Below are 16,235 nucleotides of genomic sequence, written 5' to 3' on the forward strand. Positions count from 1 at the left end.
AGTAATCTTTCAACCCTCTCCAGTTTCTCTTGTATCCTCCATTAGTTTTTTTTGCCTTTTCTGCAATGATGGTTTCTAACAACATATAAATTTGATTCTACTGGAAAAGGTGCCCAGCAATAGTACACAAAAACATGAATACACGGATCATAGCTGGAAAATAAATACCGGTACCTAAATTTACAGTCGCCTAAGAATAGAAGCTCTGATTGTAGGTTTCTTCTCTGGAAGGTCCATAGTCTGTGATAGACCCTTTGTCCTTAAATTATGTGTTTCAACAGATTTGTTGGTGAAACTTTTTTTTTTGTTTGTTTTTTAATGAAGCATTTTGAAATTTTCTATCATCCTTTTTAAGTTCAAGTAAGAATATTACAGCTTTGGTATATGGGCAACACACTTCTGCTTGGTTACAGTGTAGAGTAGTTTTGTAAATCAGTCCCTTAAGAACATAAGACTAGCTGTAGTGGGTCAGACCCAATGGTCCATCTAGCCCAGTATCCTGTTTCCAACAGTGGCCAATCCAGGTCACAAGTACCTGGCAGAAACCCTTGCTTACCTGCATGAAAGGAAACAGTTACTACTTGATTTTGCAATATGTATACTATATTTTCAGGAACTTATACGGAAGCCTTTGGGGCCCTTTTATTAAACTGCCTTCCAATGGCAAAATTAAGCAAGTGGCAAAACTCATGTTTTGAGAAAACCAGGGAAAACATATTTTGAACTGCAGTAATTAGTTCATGCTGCTAGGTAAACTCACAAAAAGGACCCTCTACAACATTTAGTTGAAGCAGGATTATACGAATGTATAGCACTTCCCCAAAGTCAGATGTGCCATTAACCCAATTTCGATCAAAATTTCACTTTCTTCGCCATTGGAGGGCAGTCACTGTCATCCTTTTGCAGAGGGCAGTAATGCTTAGTGCAAGGTTAGCATGCACTAATGAACATTAGTGTGTGTTAAGAAGCCCATTATAGTCCTATATACTTGTTAGAATTTAGCACGCACTAATTCTGTTAGCGGGAGCTAAGCATTAGCAAAAGGGCTCCTTTTATGACTAGATACTCTTAAATATAGTAACATTTTTTTTCTAGATTTGTGCTTTTGGGGAAAATCCTTATGGTAATGTTTGAAAGCATTGTCTTTAAGTAAGTTTCTAGGTTCTTTCACCATATATTAACCATAATTAAAACTTTGAAAAAAATTACCTGAGCTTTTTTTTTTTTTTTAATGAGTTGAAATAATGATTGAGTCATAGGTGAGGCATCCATGTATATCTGTTTAAATGGCTTGGCTTTCTTCCTTGTTTTTGCATAGGGTACTCTAGGGGAATTGTATGAAATGTAGAAATTGCTCATAACTTATTTCCAGCAGGCAGGAGGTGGAGCCAGTGCAGATGTTCATGGTTGAAGAGGTGCTGGTTCCGTTATCTTTCTGCACTGTGACCTTTTCAGATTGTTGTCCATATGGTGTCAGTTTTATGCTTTCTCATGGGACTGAGAACAGCATAGGATTTTGGGCAATGTATGGCTTCTGTTTTGAGAGAGCTATGCAGCGTAAGAAGAAAACTGCTGGAAGAGGGTCCTGTAGGTTTTTTTTGTTTGTTTGTGGGAGGGCATTAGAGAGATGGAGTTGAGAAAAGACAAGAGAAGGAACTTATTAGGGAACACAGGGAGTAGGGGGGCATATGTATGTGTGTGGTTCAGATTAGAAGGGCTAAAAGGGCATATGTGCACTGAGGATGAGCTGAGGGGAGAGTGTTGAAGAGATGAAGTGTTTGGGAGGGGAGGCAGAGGGTGCTGTTGAAGGATGGGTGAGCTGGGGGAGAGGCGAGTGATCTACTACCTTTTTATGGGTGGGAGTTTCTGGATTTCAGTGTTTGCCATTTGGTAAGCTGCTTGTCCATGAGGATTGGATTGGATTTATTGATTTGGTATATCATTTAACACATACACATTTTAAAGCGGTTTACAATAACATAAAAAATACAATATATAAATTATAATTAAAGCAAAATATGAATCTCAAATTATCAAAAGTATTTTTTTGAAAATCCAGTTTTTTTTTAAGTCTTGCAAAATCCAAGGTAACTAAATAGCCCACTAAGAGCATCAGGCAATGAGTTCCATAAAGATGGCCCCATGTAGCAAAAAGTCCTATTTCTTGTGGATGTCAGTCTCAATGTTTTCAAGGATGCAAGCTGCAACAGGTGGTTCTGTGAGGAGCATAAAGTTCGAAGATGTTCTTGTTTTTAACCATTATGTCTGGTGTGGAAACGCTACCCAGCGTGCTGCCTTTTTAAAATAAAACTTCAGGCAGCGCCCCCACTGCGCATGCGTGAGTGCCTTCCTGCCCAACCTGCGAGCACGGGACCCTCAGTCTTCTTTCATCCACAGAGAAGAGAGGATGTGTTTCTGCGGGTCTCTCTTCAGCGCATTTGTTTTTTCTAGTTCTGGTGCCTTCCCTCACAGGTTGTTTTCTGCTTTAAGTGCTTCATATTCTTCTTTTTTGCCCTTATAGAGCCTTAGATGAATTTCCCCCCTTTTTAAGTTTCTTTTGTTTGGTGCTTAGAATCCAACTCTACCATCCTAGGCCTGTTTTATTTTGTTCCAGGCTGCACCGTCACAATCAGTAAGTATATAGTTTAAGGTTGATTAGTTCTTTTTGACCTCGCCATTGCGAGTCTCTATTATCCTGACGATTTTCCGTGAGCCTGGTAGCTAGGGATGCCCACATGTGAGAATATTCTGGCCTGTTTATCCTCGGAGAAAGTGAAGTTACTCATCTGTATCGGGTGTTCTCCGAGGACAGCAGGCCATTTGTTCTCACATACCTTCCCACCTCCCTTGTAGTTGAGTTCTTTAAGCTATATCACTGTACTGATGGCCCTGTGTTTGCGAGTTGTGCAGAAAGGCTCATGAGTGGTGGGGGGTGTTTTTTGAAGCTTTTAAAGACACGGTATGTTGGGTAGCATTTATGTTACTTTTCCCTTCTCTGATGACATTACCCACGTGCGAATAATTGGCCTGCTGTCCTCAGTGAATACCTGGTACAGGTGAATAACTTTGGTTTATGCTCCTAGTTTCACTAGGTTCTTTAGAAGTCCAGCATGTGAGTGGCAAAAGGGGCAGATATGGGATGAGGAGAAAAAAAGTTAGGTGCACATCTAGCTGCTAAAATCTAGAGGGAGGGCAGGCAGGGTGTTGGATAAAATGTGGTGTCTTGTATGCTAATTTGCCTGTGATGGTTAGTGAACCAGTGAGTAAAAGAAAAACTGACAGGAGAATGAGCAATCTCTTAATAGCAGCCAAGCTTTTATATCTGACATCTGGGAAATATCCTTGCAGTATGCATGGGAATAACTGGGCACACTGGATGAGTCAGTTGGTCTTTTTCTGATGCTATTTAGCATGATAGAGGCTGATGTACCTGAAAGTGCATTGAACTTCACATTAGTAAACAGCATATGCTAAACAAATCAATCAAGAGTCCCTGTCAGGCAAACCTTTTCTATTATAAATGAGCTAATGAGGTTGCATATAAGAAATATATATGAGGAAAATTATTAATAAATGGTGCATGTGCAAACTTAGAAGCACTACAATAGAACAATATTTCTTTGTTCTTAATCATTACATGCACATTAATATATAAGGGCTGTACTGAGTATTTGTATTTGATTCAGTTTGGCCCTGAATAATGCCCCCAGTACACTATTCGTGTTCGGCCGAATAGTGATTTAAATTCAAATACAAATAATCCAGGGCTCTACTGTGCTTAAACCTACTGAAATAAACACTTGCTCTCTGATTTCACGTTGCTTCTTTTATTTGTTATGTTAAAGCTCAATACCCATTATTCGTGCCACTCTTTGGTTTCAAAACACAAAGCTACATAGGGGCTCATTTTCAAAGCACTTAGAGACTTACAAAGTTCCACAGATTAATATGTAACTTTGTAAGTCTAAGTGCTTTGAAAATGAGCCCCAAAGTGACTTCTGATAGCTCAAGTTGGTAGAAAAATTGTTAATACTATAATGGCATCTTCCATATCATCTGAGTGCTTGGTATGAGGTCCTTCAGATCCTTGCAATGAGGACTGTTCGTGCTGCTTTCAGTATCAGAAGTGCATCTAATCTTGATGTGAAGGTTGATATTCAGTTATGTTGTTTTAACAATACTGTTGGTTGCATGTGCTGCATGGCACTCGTAGATCAATGGCTGGCATTAAATGGGTATGTCTATCCTAAGTGGCTGTGCCTACCGTTTTGTATGCTGATGCGGCTTTGTGCTAGTATTTTATAATGGCTCAGGCACATGCTTAAGCTGTAAAAGAATTGGTACTAGGTATGTCCTTTTGTGGTGTCCAAAATGAGGTGCCAATTTATAGAATTACCCTCTTAGGTTTTCCTTATGGTACAAAATCCACTTTCTACTTACCAGCAGTAAAGAGGGACCAAATAGATGCAGGTTGATGAATATATATTTAGTTTATTTATTTACTAGTAAAAAAGGCCCGTTTCTGACACAAATGAAACGGGCGCTAGCAAGGTTTTCCTCGGAGTGTGTATGTTTGGGAGAGTGTATGTGAGAGTGACTATTTGAGAGTCAGAGTGAAAGTGTGAGTGTGTGAGAGAGAGTGAGTCTGGGTGTGAGTGTGTTTGTGAGAGAGTGTGTGTGTGAGAATGAGAGTGTGTGCAAGTGTGTATGTGAGACACAGTGTGAGAGAGAGTGTGTGTGTGTGGGCGAGAGAGAGAGTGTGTGCGAGACACAGATTCTCTGTGAGAGTGAGTGTATGAGACCAAGCGAGTGTGTGAGTGACTGTGTGGCACATAGAGCGTGAGTGTGAGACAGAGTGTGTGAGAGTCAGAAAGACATTGTATATGAGAGAGAGAGTGTGAGCCCTGCCCTCCCAATCCATGCCCATCTGTCCCCTGCCCCCTCCATTCATCCTTTTTCAGCAATTCTCCTCTCTCCCTGAGCCCTGCCCTCCCAATCCATGCCCATCCATGCTCCTCTGTCACCTGTCCCCTGCATTCATCCCTATCCAGCAATTCCCCTCTCTCCCTGAGGCCTGCCCTGCAATCCATATCCATCCATGCCCATGTGTCCCCTCCATTCATCCCTATCCAGCAATTCCCCTCTCTCCCTGAGCCCTGCCCTCCCAATCCATGCCCATCCATGCTCCTCTGTCCCCTGCCCCCTCCATTCATCCCTTTCCAGCAATTCCCCTCTCTCCCTGAGCCCTGCCCTCCCAATCCATGCCCATCCATGTTCCTCTGTCACCTGGCCCCTCCATTCATCCCTATCCAGCAATTCCCCTCTCTCCCTGAGCCCTGCCCTGCAATCCATATCCATCCATGCCCATCTGTCCCCTCCATTCATCCCTATCCAGCAATTCCCCTCTCTCCCTGAGTCCTGCCCTCCCAATCCATGCCCATCCATGCTTCTCTGTCCCCTGCCCCCTCCATTCATCCCTTTCCAGCAATTCCCCTCTCTCCCTGAGCCCTGCCCTCCCAATCCATGCCCATCCATGCTCCTCTGTCCCCTGCCGCCTCCATTCATCCTTTTCCAGCAAGTCCCCTCTCTCCCTTCCATGACCCCCCCTCGCATCCATGCTCCTCTCTCTCCCATGTCCCAGCCTGGCCCGGCTTCTTCTCCCCCCCCTTCGCATCCATGCCCCCCCGCTTCGCATCCATGCTGTCGTTTCTCCCCTGCCCTCCCGCTCCCATTGTTCTACTTTACTGGCCACCCTCTTCTCTCCCCCAACATCCCTTTTTGTTTTTTTTTCTTCTTTTTAAATTTACCTCCGTGGCGGTTCCGGCAGCGAAGCGTCAGGGAAGGAGGCGGTGCTCCCGACGTCTAGGTTTCCCTTCGCTGTGTTCCGCCTTCTTTTGACGTCATCCTTGACGTCAGAAGAAGGTGGGACACAGGGAAGGGAAGGCTAGACGTCGGGAGCGCCGCCTCCTTCCCTGACGCTTTGCTGCCGGATTTTTTTTTTTTTTTCCGCCCTCGACGTCATGACATTTGACGCGAGGGCGGGGCAGAGACGGCTGGCTGGCTTGAAGTCTTTGTTATTGTGGTCGCGCGCTTCCTGCCTCCCTGGTAGTCGCCTCCCTGCTGGACAGTGACGTCAGGAGTTGTGTTATTCGAACGTTGGAGGAGCATGATGTTGAGGGCGGAGCAATGCGATTGGTTGAGTGTCATTGCTCCGCCCTCGACGTCATCACGTTTGACGCGTGGGCGGGGCAGACACAAAGCGATCTCACCCCCTTCACTTTTAGAATGTTGGGTAAGTGAGGCTTCATTAGAACGTTGGAGGTGCGTTTTATATAGAGAGATTTTCTTACATTTGTATCCCACATTTTCCCACATATTTGTAGGCTCAATGTGGCTTACAAAGTACCGGACGGCGTTTGCGTGCTCCGGTGAGAACAAATACAAAGTGATGTTGTGGTAGGATAAAGTTCATGTGGCACAGTCAGAATTATGGAATCGTACAACAGAAGAGTTTTTATGCCCATTACGTACTTTAGTTTGTTGTGTCGCAGAGATCAGGCATTTAGGTTGGATCGGCAGGATATGCCTTTTTGAATAGGTTAGTTTTTAGTGATTTCCGGAAGTTTAGGTGGTCGTACGTCGTTTTCAAGGCTTTTGGTAATCCACAGTTTTAATTACAAGACTGTTAAAAAGTGTGTCCTGAATGATTGCTCTGATAGAGAAATATGCTGTATTGATCTTTAAGGGGTGTGTGTGTTGGGGGGGGGGGGGGGGGCACTGGATTGGTTGTAGGTTGAAATAGCTCTTAATGGACATTAAGAATTATCCAGAAATATTTATGTAAATTTCAAGAAGGGAACTCTGTGGTCTCAAAAGCCCCTGTACATCATCCTTGGATAAACCTCAATAAAAGGTGTCTCACCTTCTAGAACAGGTGAAATGATTTATCCAATGGAAAGACTGCAGATGGGTTTTAGTCTTGTTACTCAGAAGGCTTAATAAATTCAGTTTGTTTGGAATGGATTGAGAAGGAAGTATTTGATGTGAATTATACATTCAAGTGTGTTAAAAGTGCCACCTTTGCTGCAGGACCCAATTTATTGCATTGTGTTCTAAGGTAAATAACATGTAAGAATCAAATGTTAGTAAATGGCGAAATACCCTGTTTCCCCGAAAATAAGACAGTGTCTTATATTAATTTTTGCTCCCAAAGATACGCTAGGTCTTATTTTCAGGGGATGTCTTATTTTCAGGGAAACATGGTAACATGATTGGATTATTGCAGTTCTTTACTCCAAGGCTTACCTCAATATCAACTGCAGAGGCTACAAGCTGTTCAAAATACCCTACTACAGTAAAATTGCAGCTTCTTAGAGAAAATGGCCACTGCAACTTTTAGCAGTAGCTTCCTAGAATTTCAGCAGCCTTTTTAATTTCACAGCAGCAGGACAAGAAGTCAGCATTAAGTAAATTAAGGGGAAGCCTTGATACAGCTTGGTGAAACATGAGTCGGCACAACAATCCCCCTACAACAAAAAAGGAGACTGAGCAATACAGTGCACAGAATTTCCATTTATCTACCGTAAGATAAGTACAGCATTCTAAGTAAGCTTAGTCCTTAGGGTTCCTAATACCCCCTTCTCCCCCTTCCCCCCATGTACCTTCTGTTGGGACACTCACCCAGTTTTAAAGATGTCAGGAGGCTGCCGAACGTCTGTGGGGAAGGTCAGCGGTGGCTCGACTTCAGCCTTTCCCTTCAATGTCCCGCCCTCGCGGAAAAAGGAAATACCTCATCAGAGGAAGGCGGGACACTGACGGGAGAGACTGGACTCGAGCTGCCGCAGTGACTTAAAATAACAGCTGAGCTTTAAACGCAGGGCGGCGTGTCCGGAACAGAATGGAAGGTAATATGTCGGGGAGTTGAGGGCGGGCTCAGCCGGGGGGCGGAAGATACAATTTGGAGCTAGGTCTTACTTTCGGGAGAGGCCTTATATTTAGCAATTCAGCAAAACCTCTACTAGGTCTTATTTTCAGGGGATGCCTTATTTTCGGGGAAACAAGGTAGTTGTATTGTGTGGATCAACATGCACTTTAAAAGTTGCTTTTTTCATCTTTCCTGTGTTTGTCTTTCCTGTTCAAAGTTGAAGGAAACTACTTCCATTACAATGTAGATAACAGTGAACAGTAACAATGAAAGTGTTTTTAAGTTGCTGTCATAACACATTAATCAACACATTGTTTTGCGGTATAATATATAACATAAAAACATATTATACGTTTACAAAGTAAAAAAAAATTGCAAGGCTTGGACAAGTAGTCTGAATAAAGAACTGAAATTCTTGCTTTAGTTTAGTGAATCATAGTTAATCTTATGCCTGCATTTTTTTTTCTTTCTTGAATCAACTCATTTTTTTTCGTGGTAATTGTATTATGCCGCTTGTCTAAATGGTATATTATGTCTTAATAAATTTGTGTTGAGTCGGAAGGCTGTATGGCTTCCAAGAGTTGATGAGACAAAATTAACATTAATTGCAGTGACTTGTCATTAAATGGCACAATGAAACTACAAGCATAGGTTCATTTGACCAGGATCCAAGAGTGTCAGTGCTGGGATGCATGAAGAGTCTGCTCTTATTTCATCTCTGCATTATTCAGGAGATTATATTTATTTATTTTGTCACATGGTTGTCACATGGTTGTTTAAGTATTTATTGTTTTGCAGAGTTATTTGCTTGTGTGCTCAGTTTGAAGCTGTACTGCAGCATGGCTTAAAAAGAAGCAAAGGCTTAGCATTAACAGCAGCAGCAATCAAGCAGGCAGCAGGATTCTCAAGTAAAACAGAAACAGGTAACTACAGTTACTACTAATCTTCTTAATTATATTTTGACACTTTCTCAGTGAAAATGGATTCTAAACCAGATTGTAAATTGGCTTGCTGATATTAATATTTAACTTGGTTTGAAATCAATATTTTGCTTGTTAATTGATATTTACATCATTGGTTGCAGGAATTCAGTGTAAACTTTCGAACAAGTACTAAAGGGGGTTCTTGTTTTTAAGCCCTTTGAAACATGAAGCTTATTTTAGAATTCCATGTAAACCAGGGGTTCTCAACCCAGTCCTCGGGACACTACTACTACTATTTGACATTTCTTCTTAAGGAGAGGTGTGACCACAGCATGTTTAAAGGCAGCAGGGACAGTCGCAGTGGAAAGTGAGAGGTTGAGAATGTGCCAGATAAAAGGAATAAGAGTAGGAGAGATGGCATTAAGAAGGTGGGTGGGAATGGGATCAGAGGAACAGGTGGTACATTTTGAGGAAGAAAGGAGAAGTGTAGTTTCCTCAATAGTAACTTCAGGAAAGGTCACACCTCTCCTTAAGAAGCCTTCACTTGACCCTACTTGTTCCTCTAATTACCGACCCATCTCCCTCCTTCCTTTTCTCTCCAAATTACTTGAGCGTGCTGTTCACCGCCGCTGCCTTGATTTTCTCTCCTCACATGCTATTCTTGACCCATTACAATCTGGTTTTCGCCCTCTCCACTCAACCGAAACTGCGCTTACTAAAGTCTCCAATGACCTATTACTGGCTAAATCCAGAGGTCAATATTCCATCCTCATTCTTCTTGATCTTTCCGCTGCTTTTGACACTGTCAATCACAGCATACTTCTCGATACCCTGTCCTCACTTGGATTCCAGGGCTCTGTCCTTTCCTGGTTCTCTTCCTACCTCTCCCTCCGCACCTTTAGTGTTCACTCTGGTGGATCCTCTTCTACTTCTATCCCTCTGCCTGTCGGCGTACCTCAGGGTTCTGTTCTTGGTCCCCTCCTCTTTTCTATCTACACTTCTTCCCTTGGTTCATTAATCTCATCCCATGGCTTTTCCTACCATCTCTATGCTGATGACTCCCAAATCTACCTTTCTACCCCTGATATCTCACCTTGCATCCAAACCAAAGTTTCAGCGTGCTTGTCTGACATTGCTGTCTGGATGTCTCAACGCCACCTGAAATTAAATATGACCAAAACCGAGCTTCTCATTTTCCCCCCCAAACCCACCTCCCCGCTCCCCCCGTTTTCTATTTCTGTTGATGGCTCTCTCATTCTCCCTGTCTCCTCAGCTCAAAAGCTTGGGGTCATCTTTGACTCTTCTCTCTCCTTCTCTGCTCATATCCAGCAGACCACCAAGACCTGTCATTTCTTTCTTTACAACATCCGTAAAATCCGCCCCTTTCTTTCCGAGCACTCTACCAAAACCCTCATCCACACCCTTGTCACTTCTCGTTTAGACTACTGCAATCTGCTTCTTGCTGGCCTCCCACTTAGTCACCTCTCCCCTCTCCAGTCGGTTCAAAACTCTGCTGCCCGTCTCATCTTCCGCCAGGGTCGCTTTACTCATACTACCCCTCTCCTCAAGACCCTTCACTGGCTCCCTATCCGTTTTCGCATCCTGTTCAAACTTCTTCTACTAACCTATAAATGTACTCACTCTGCTGCTCCCCAGTATCTCTCCACACTCGTCCTTCCCTACACCCCTTCCCGTGCACTCCGCTCCATGGATAAATCCTTCTTATCTGTTCCCTTCTCCACTACTGCCAACTCCAGACTTCGCGCCTTCTGTCTCGCTGCACCCTACGCCTGGAATAAACTTCCTGAGCCCCTACGTCTTGCCCCATCCTTGGCCACCTTTAAATCTAGACTGAAAGCCCACCTCTTTAACATTGCTTTTGACTCGTAACCACTCGCCTCCACCTACCCTCCTCTCTTCCTTCCCATTCACATTAATTGATTTGATTTGCTTACTTTATTTATTTTTTGTCTACTAGATTGTAAGCTCTTTGAGCAGGGACTGTCTTTCTTCTATGTTTGTGCAGCGCTGCGTATGCCTTGTAGCGCTATAGAAATGCTAAATAGTAGTAGTAGTAGTAGTAGTATTTGACATTTCTAAAGCGCTACTAGAGTTACGCAGCGCTGTACAATATAACATAGAAGGACAGTCCCTGCTCTGAGAGCTTACAATCTAATGGACAAATGTACAGACAATCAAGTAGTGGCAGTCAAATTGGGGCAGTCTAGGTTCCTTGAGAGGTATCAGGTTAGGTGCCTGTCAGTCATGTTTTCAGGATATGCACAATGAATATGCATGAGAGAAATTTGCATGCACAACCTCCACTCTGTGCAAATCTATCTTGTGTATATTCTTTGTGGATATCTTGCAAACTAGACTGGCTTGGTGTGTCCTGAGGACTGGGTTGAGAACTTCTCATGCAAAATGATGGATGAATTGATTTGTTGAGACCCTATATAAACAGGAAATGTTGGTTTCATTTTTCAGTTGTATGCAAGTTATAGGTTGTCTTTTGGATTTTAATTTACAATTTTGTACCATGCAGCTTTGTACAGTTCAGTTTGTAGTTTTGTGTTCTTCAAGCATCTGGTTTACTGAAGGTGTACTGGTAAGATTTACCCCATCACAACATGGCTTAGTGGGGATGACGTTTTGGTAATAAGTGTTTTTTTTTAACATTTATTGTAAACAACTTATACAATCAATTGAATAATGAATGCATAGGATAGGACCAGTTAGCTTAAGGGAACTCCTTTGTGGATCAGCTGAAAAGAGGAAGATCATTATGGCTATTGCGGCCTTTCTTGTTCACTGCCTGCAAGAAGGCAAATGGGAATACTGCTGAGTGGGAAGTCTATTCCAGGCATATGGTGCAGCAAGATAAAAGGAACAGAGTCTGGAGTTGGCAGTGGAAGAGAAGTGTACAGATAAGAGAGATTTACCTAATGAACAGAGTTCCTGGGGAGGAGTGTAGGGAGAGATAAGAGTGGAGAGTTACTGAGGAGCCGCAGAGTGAATGCACTTGTAAGTCAATAAGAAGCGTTTGAACTGTATGCGGAAACTTTATATTCTCTTTCCCAACACATCTAGTCTGGGGGCCATGCATCAATGCTCTTTTGGGAGCTCTGAAGTCCATGGGCCCTAAATCTAGCCACTAGATATTACCCTCAAGCAATGACCATAGCACTAGGGATGTGTATCAAGAAGTTCGTTAATGTGCCTTGAAAATTTTAGTGCATGAAAAAATAGATATGGGGCGACATTTAGAAATGATGTACAAATCGGAGTTGAGATGTCCAGGTTGATATGTCTCAAGTTCTGCTAGTATTTTAGAACAGTATCTGCCAACATAGAGCCTATTCTAAAGTACATCAAAGAATAGATGTTTATGCACTCGTTATGTGTGGCAGGAGCATCCATTATAGATTCTTAAGGGGGAAATTCTATAAATGGTGCCAAAAATTAGTTGCCAATAAAATTTGACACTCTGTGCTATTTTATAAAGGGCGCTCCAGGATGAGTGCTCTTTATAGAATAGCATTGAACACTGAATTCCACACTCAGCTTTGGGCGCGAGGACTTATGCCAGCTGAAACCTGGTGTGGATCCCTTCTATTCTGTGACACTGCATGCATCTTATGTGACCATCTCTGACCTGCCCACGCCCTCCCCCTCTTGAGTTGCATGCAATCCAATTTAGGCGCTCACTATTACAGAATAGCAGGCAGCCAGGTCAGTGCCCAAATCATAATTAGTTCCAATTATGTGCTTGTTGACGCCAGTAAATAAATCATTAGAGCCCGTTAACTAATTACTTTAGGCACTGATGTGGGATATGCCCCCAGTTTTTGATGATCTTTTTAGAATCCGGGGGTAAATGTCTAAAATATCAATGGGCATAACACAGCAACATAAATATGTATGTGATTTATTGTTTATGGTACTTTTTATATGATCTTTCATAGTGCACATCAAAGTGGTTTACAAAAATTATAAAAAAAAAAAAAAAGTGACCTGAGATCTGGGAAAAGGAAAGGAACAACATAATCCAATAGGACCGAAAGTAAACAGGTTCAAAGAAGAGCGACCAAAATGATAAAGAGGATGGAACTCCTCTCATATAAGGAAAGGCTAAAGAGGTTAGTGTAGAACGAGTAGAGGTGAATCAATTTCTTACTCATTTCAAAAGTACAAAGACTAGGGGACACGCAAGGAAGTTACATGGAAATACTTTAAAAACAAATAGAGGAAATATTTTTTCTCCATTGAGAGTTAAGCTCTGGAACTCTTTGCTGGAGGATGTAGTACCAGCTGTTAGCGTATCTGGGTTAAAAAAAGGTATGGACAAGTTTCCTGGAGGAGAAGTCCATAGTCTGCTATTGAGATGGACATGGGAATCTACTGCTTGCCTATTGATTGATATCATGGTTTCTCCTAGGTACTTGTGACCTGGATTGGCCAATGTTGGAAACAGGTTCCCCAAGCTGAGCCCTTTGAGACTCATCTAATCGTTGTAATGGAACCTGATCCAAATAACGAGCTATATCTGCAGCCGATGCACCCTCAGAGGCACTATATAAATCTTGGTAATATTGCACAAAGTATTTTCCAATATCTGAATCAGCATAGTGCCAACCTCCCCCACCATCTTTCAACTTTTGGATAAGGGAGTTCCCTCTCCTCACCCGTAAATAATGGGTCAACATTGCACTTGATTTATTGGCAAACTCAAAATATTGCTGCTTTAGCTTAGTTCTCATGAAATCAACGTCTGCCATCTGCAATTATGCTATTTCCCCTCTCACTTGTTTAAGGTCTTCCCATATCTGTGGTGTAGGGTTTCGTTCGTGCAGCTTTTCTAAGTGCAATAACCTCATATGCAAAATTAGCGAGTATTGTCCTTTTTCCCTTTTCTTGCGCGATCCCCACTTAAGGCCCCCCTCACCACTACCTTCAACGCATCCCATAATACCCCGTCAGTTACTTCCCCATTATCATTAAAGCGACGGAACTCTTGAATATTAAGCTTAATGTCTTCCTTCACTTTCTTATCACCCAGCAGTGACTCATTAAGTCTCCAGACTCCCTGTCACCTGCAATGACCCAACCGAGCTAGTTTAATCCACATTGGCGCATGATCAGAAACACAAATTGTCTCTATCTCAGCCGCCTCCACCATATGCCATCCATTGCGATGCACCCACAACCCATCTATTCGGGAATAGGTCTGTGCTGCATGCGAGTAAAAGGTGTAATTCTGCTGCACCCCATGTAGCAACCTCCAACAATCCACCACTTCCAACCCCTTCATAAATTGCAACAATGCTTTCCGCCCAGGACCACTCTGCTGCCCTCCTCCTGTTGAATGGTCTAACCTTGCATCTGGGGCAAGATTAAAATCCCCCCTACCACTACCTTCCCTCCCACAAATCCCAGAATCTCTTCTTTTAATGTTTGAAATAATTTTTTCTGCCCCACATTTGGTGCATAAATATTGATCAATGTCAGCTCCTTGCTCTGCAACCACCCTCTAAGGGCCACACAATACCCACTAGTATCTCAAAACACCTTTTTAATCACAATCCCACAATTTTGTCTTATCAAAATGGCCACTCTCCCCATCCTTTTTGGTCCGTCTCTCTGATATACCAGCACTTCCCGAAAAGGCCTATGACGCAGCATGTGAGTATCTCTTGGTCTTAAGTGTGTTTCTTGTAAAAACGTTATGTCCCACTTCAGCCTGCTCAACTCCTTAAATACTCTACTGCGCTTCCCCTGATTATTGAGCCCGTTCATATTCCATGTACCCACAGTAAGGCCTCTCCCCTCCCCACCCTCTTCCCCTTGTCCCCTTCCCCTCCCCCTGGCCAATCCCCATCCCTCCTCCTGCTCCAAACCCACTCTCCCCTGCTTTAACATATCCACAGTCCCTCCCCAACCTTCTCCCTCCCTTTAGCCGATCTCTCTGTCAGTAGATCAGCCATCCCATCAGGAATAAACGCACTCTCCTGGGCTTTGGCCTCGCAACAGTCCATCCCCTGTCCTCCCGTTACCCCACACTCACCCACATCCGCTACATTCACTTAACTGTTACCCTCCTATCTAACATCCCTCCACCCTTCCAGCCCCAGACCCGCACAATTATATTTCCCACACCCAAAGTCTTTCCAATTCAATCTCCCAGCTCACCCCTCACAATGTTCAAACATGCTCACATGCTCCCCACTCTCACCAGGGTACCATGCCTGCCCTCCCCTCTCCCCACCCGACCCCCTATGCATAGCATAGCACCCCCTGAAATGGTTGCTTATCTGCATAATGTCCTCGGCTAATATCCCTCCACCCTTCCAGCCCCAGACCCACACAATTATATTTCCCACACCCAAAGTCCCTCCAATTCAATCTCCCAGCTCACCCCTCACAATGTTCCAACATGCTCACATGCTCCCCACTCTCACCAGGGTACCATGCTTGCCCTCCCCTCTCCCCACCCGCACCCCCTGAAATGGTTGCTTATCTGCATAATGTCCTCAGCTAATTAATCAATCTGCCGCCAGTCCACTTAAGTCTGTTTTCCTTCAGGAAGCCTGCTTATCAGATTTCTTTCCCCGATCCACCACCATCTGCCACGCTGGTCTCCAGTAATTCCGTCTGTACTGGAACACCTCTACACCCCAAAGATCGCAATGTTGACCAGGCGTCACCCGGGGTCTTTTCTTTGCGGGACTTCCCATCCACCGTTAGCCACATCGCAAAGGGGAATATCGACCTGTAGTGGATCCCCCTTGACCTCATGAATATCGTGACTTCTCTAAAGGATCGACGCTTTTGTAAAGTAGTCCATGCCAGATCTTGAAACACTCCGTTCCATATCATCAAGCTGATCAATCCATAGACTGGTGGGTTGTGTCCATCTACCAGCAGGTGGAGATAGAGAGCAAACTTTTGCCTCCCTATATGTGGTCATGTGCTGCCGGAAACTCCTCAGTATGTTCTCTATCTCAGCAGGTGGTGGTCACACACAGCAGCAGCTCTGGCTAGGCCTCCAAGCCTAATTTTTAGGTTTTGTTGAGTGCCTGGGGTTGAGGGCTCTTTTGAGCAAGTGCAAACCTGGTGGTGCCAGGTCCCTCCTTTTCTCCCCCCTCCCGCTGGCTCCGTTAAAAAAAAAAAAAAAAAAAAAAAATTTTGAACGTCCTTAAAGGCGTTTATTTCGACGTTTATTTAAGCGTCTATTGCAGCTACTCACTGGGACACCAGGTCGTTACAGCTCGGAGCGGACAGCAGGTAATTTTTACCTTTTTATAGCGGGCAGGGGGTTCCCCAATTCTTCTCCTCGTGGCATATGGCGTCGGAGGGCGAGGGCGCAAAGGGTCGCTCCCCGGATCGCT

At 43.7% G+C, this 16,235-nt stretch overlaps 1 protein-coding gene across 1 annotated transcript in view; it reads left to right on the forward strand.

The window, feature by feature from the left end:
* The window catches only part of SNX29 (sorting nexin 29), a 463,865-nt gene that overhangs the window by 22,089 nt on the left and 425,541 nt on the right, over positions 1–16,235 (forward strand). Inside the window, 1 exon segment of the mRNA XM_030211952.1 lies at positions 8,723–8,847. Coding sequence (XP_030067812.1) covers positions 8,723–8,847 — 125 coding nt within the window.

The sequence above is a fragment of the Microcaecilia unicolor genome, chromosome 8 (genome assembly GCF_901765095.1).
Source record: "Microcaecilia unicolor chromosome 8, aMicUni1.1, whole genome shotgun sequence".
Taxonomy (NCBI): Eukaryota; Metazoa; Chordata; class Amphibia; order Gymnophiona; family Siphonopidae; genus Microcaecilia; species Microcaecilia unicolor.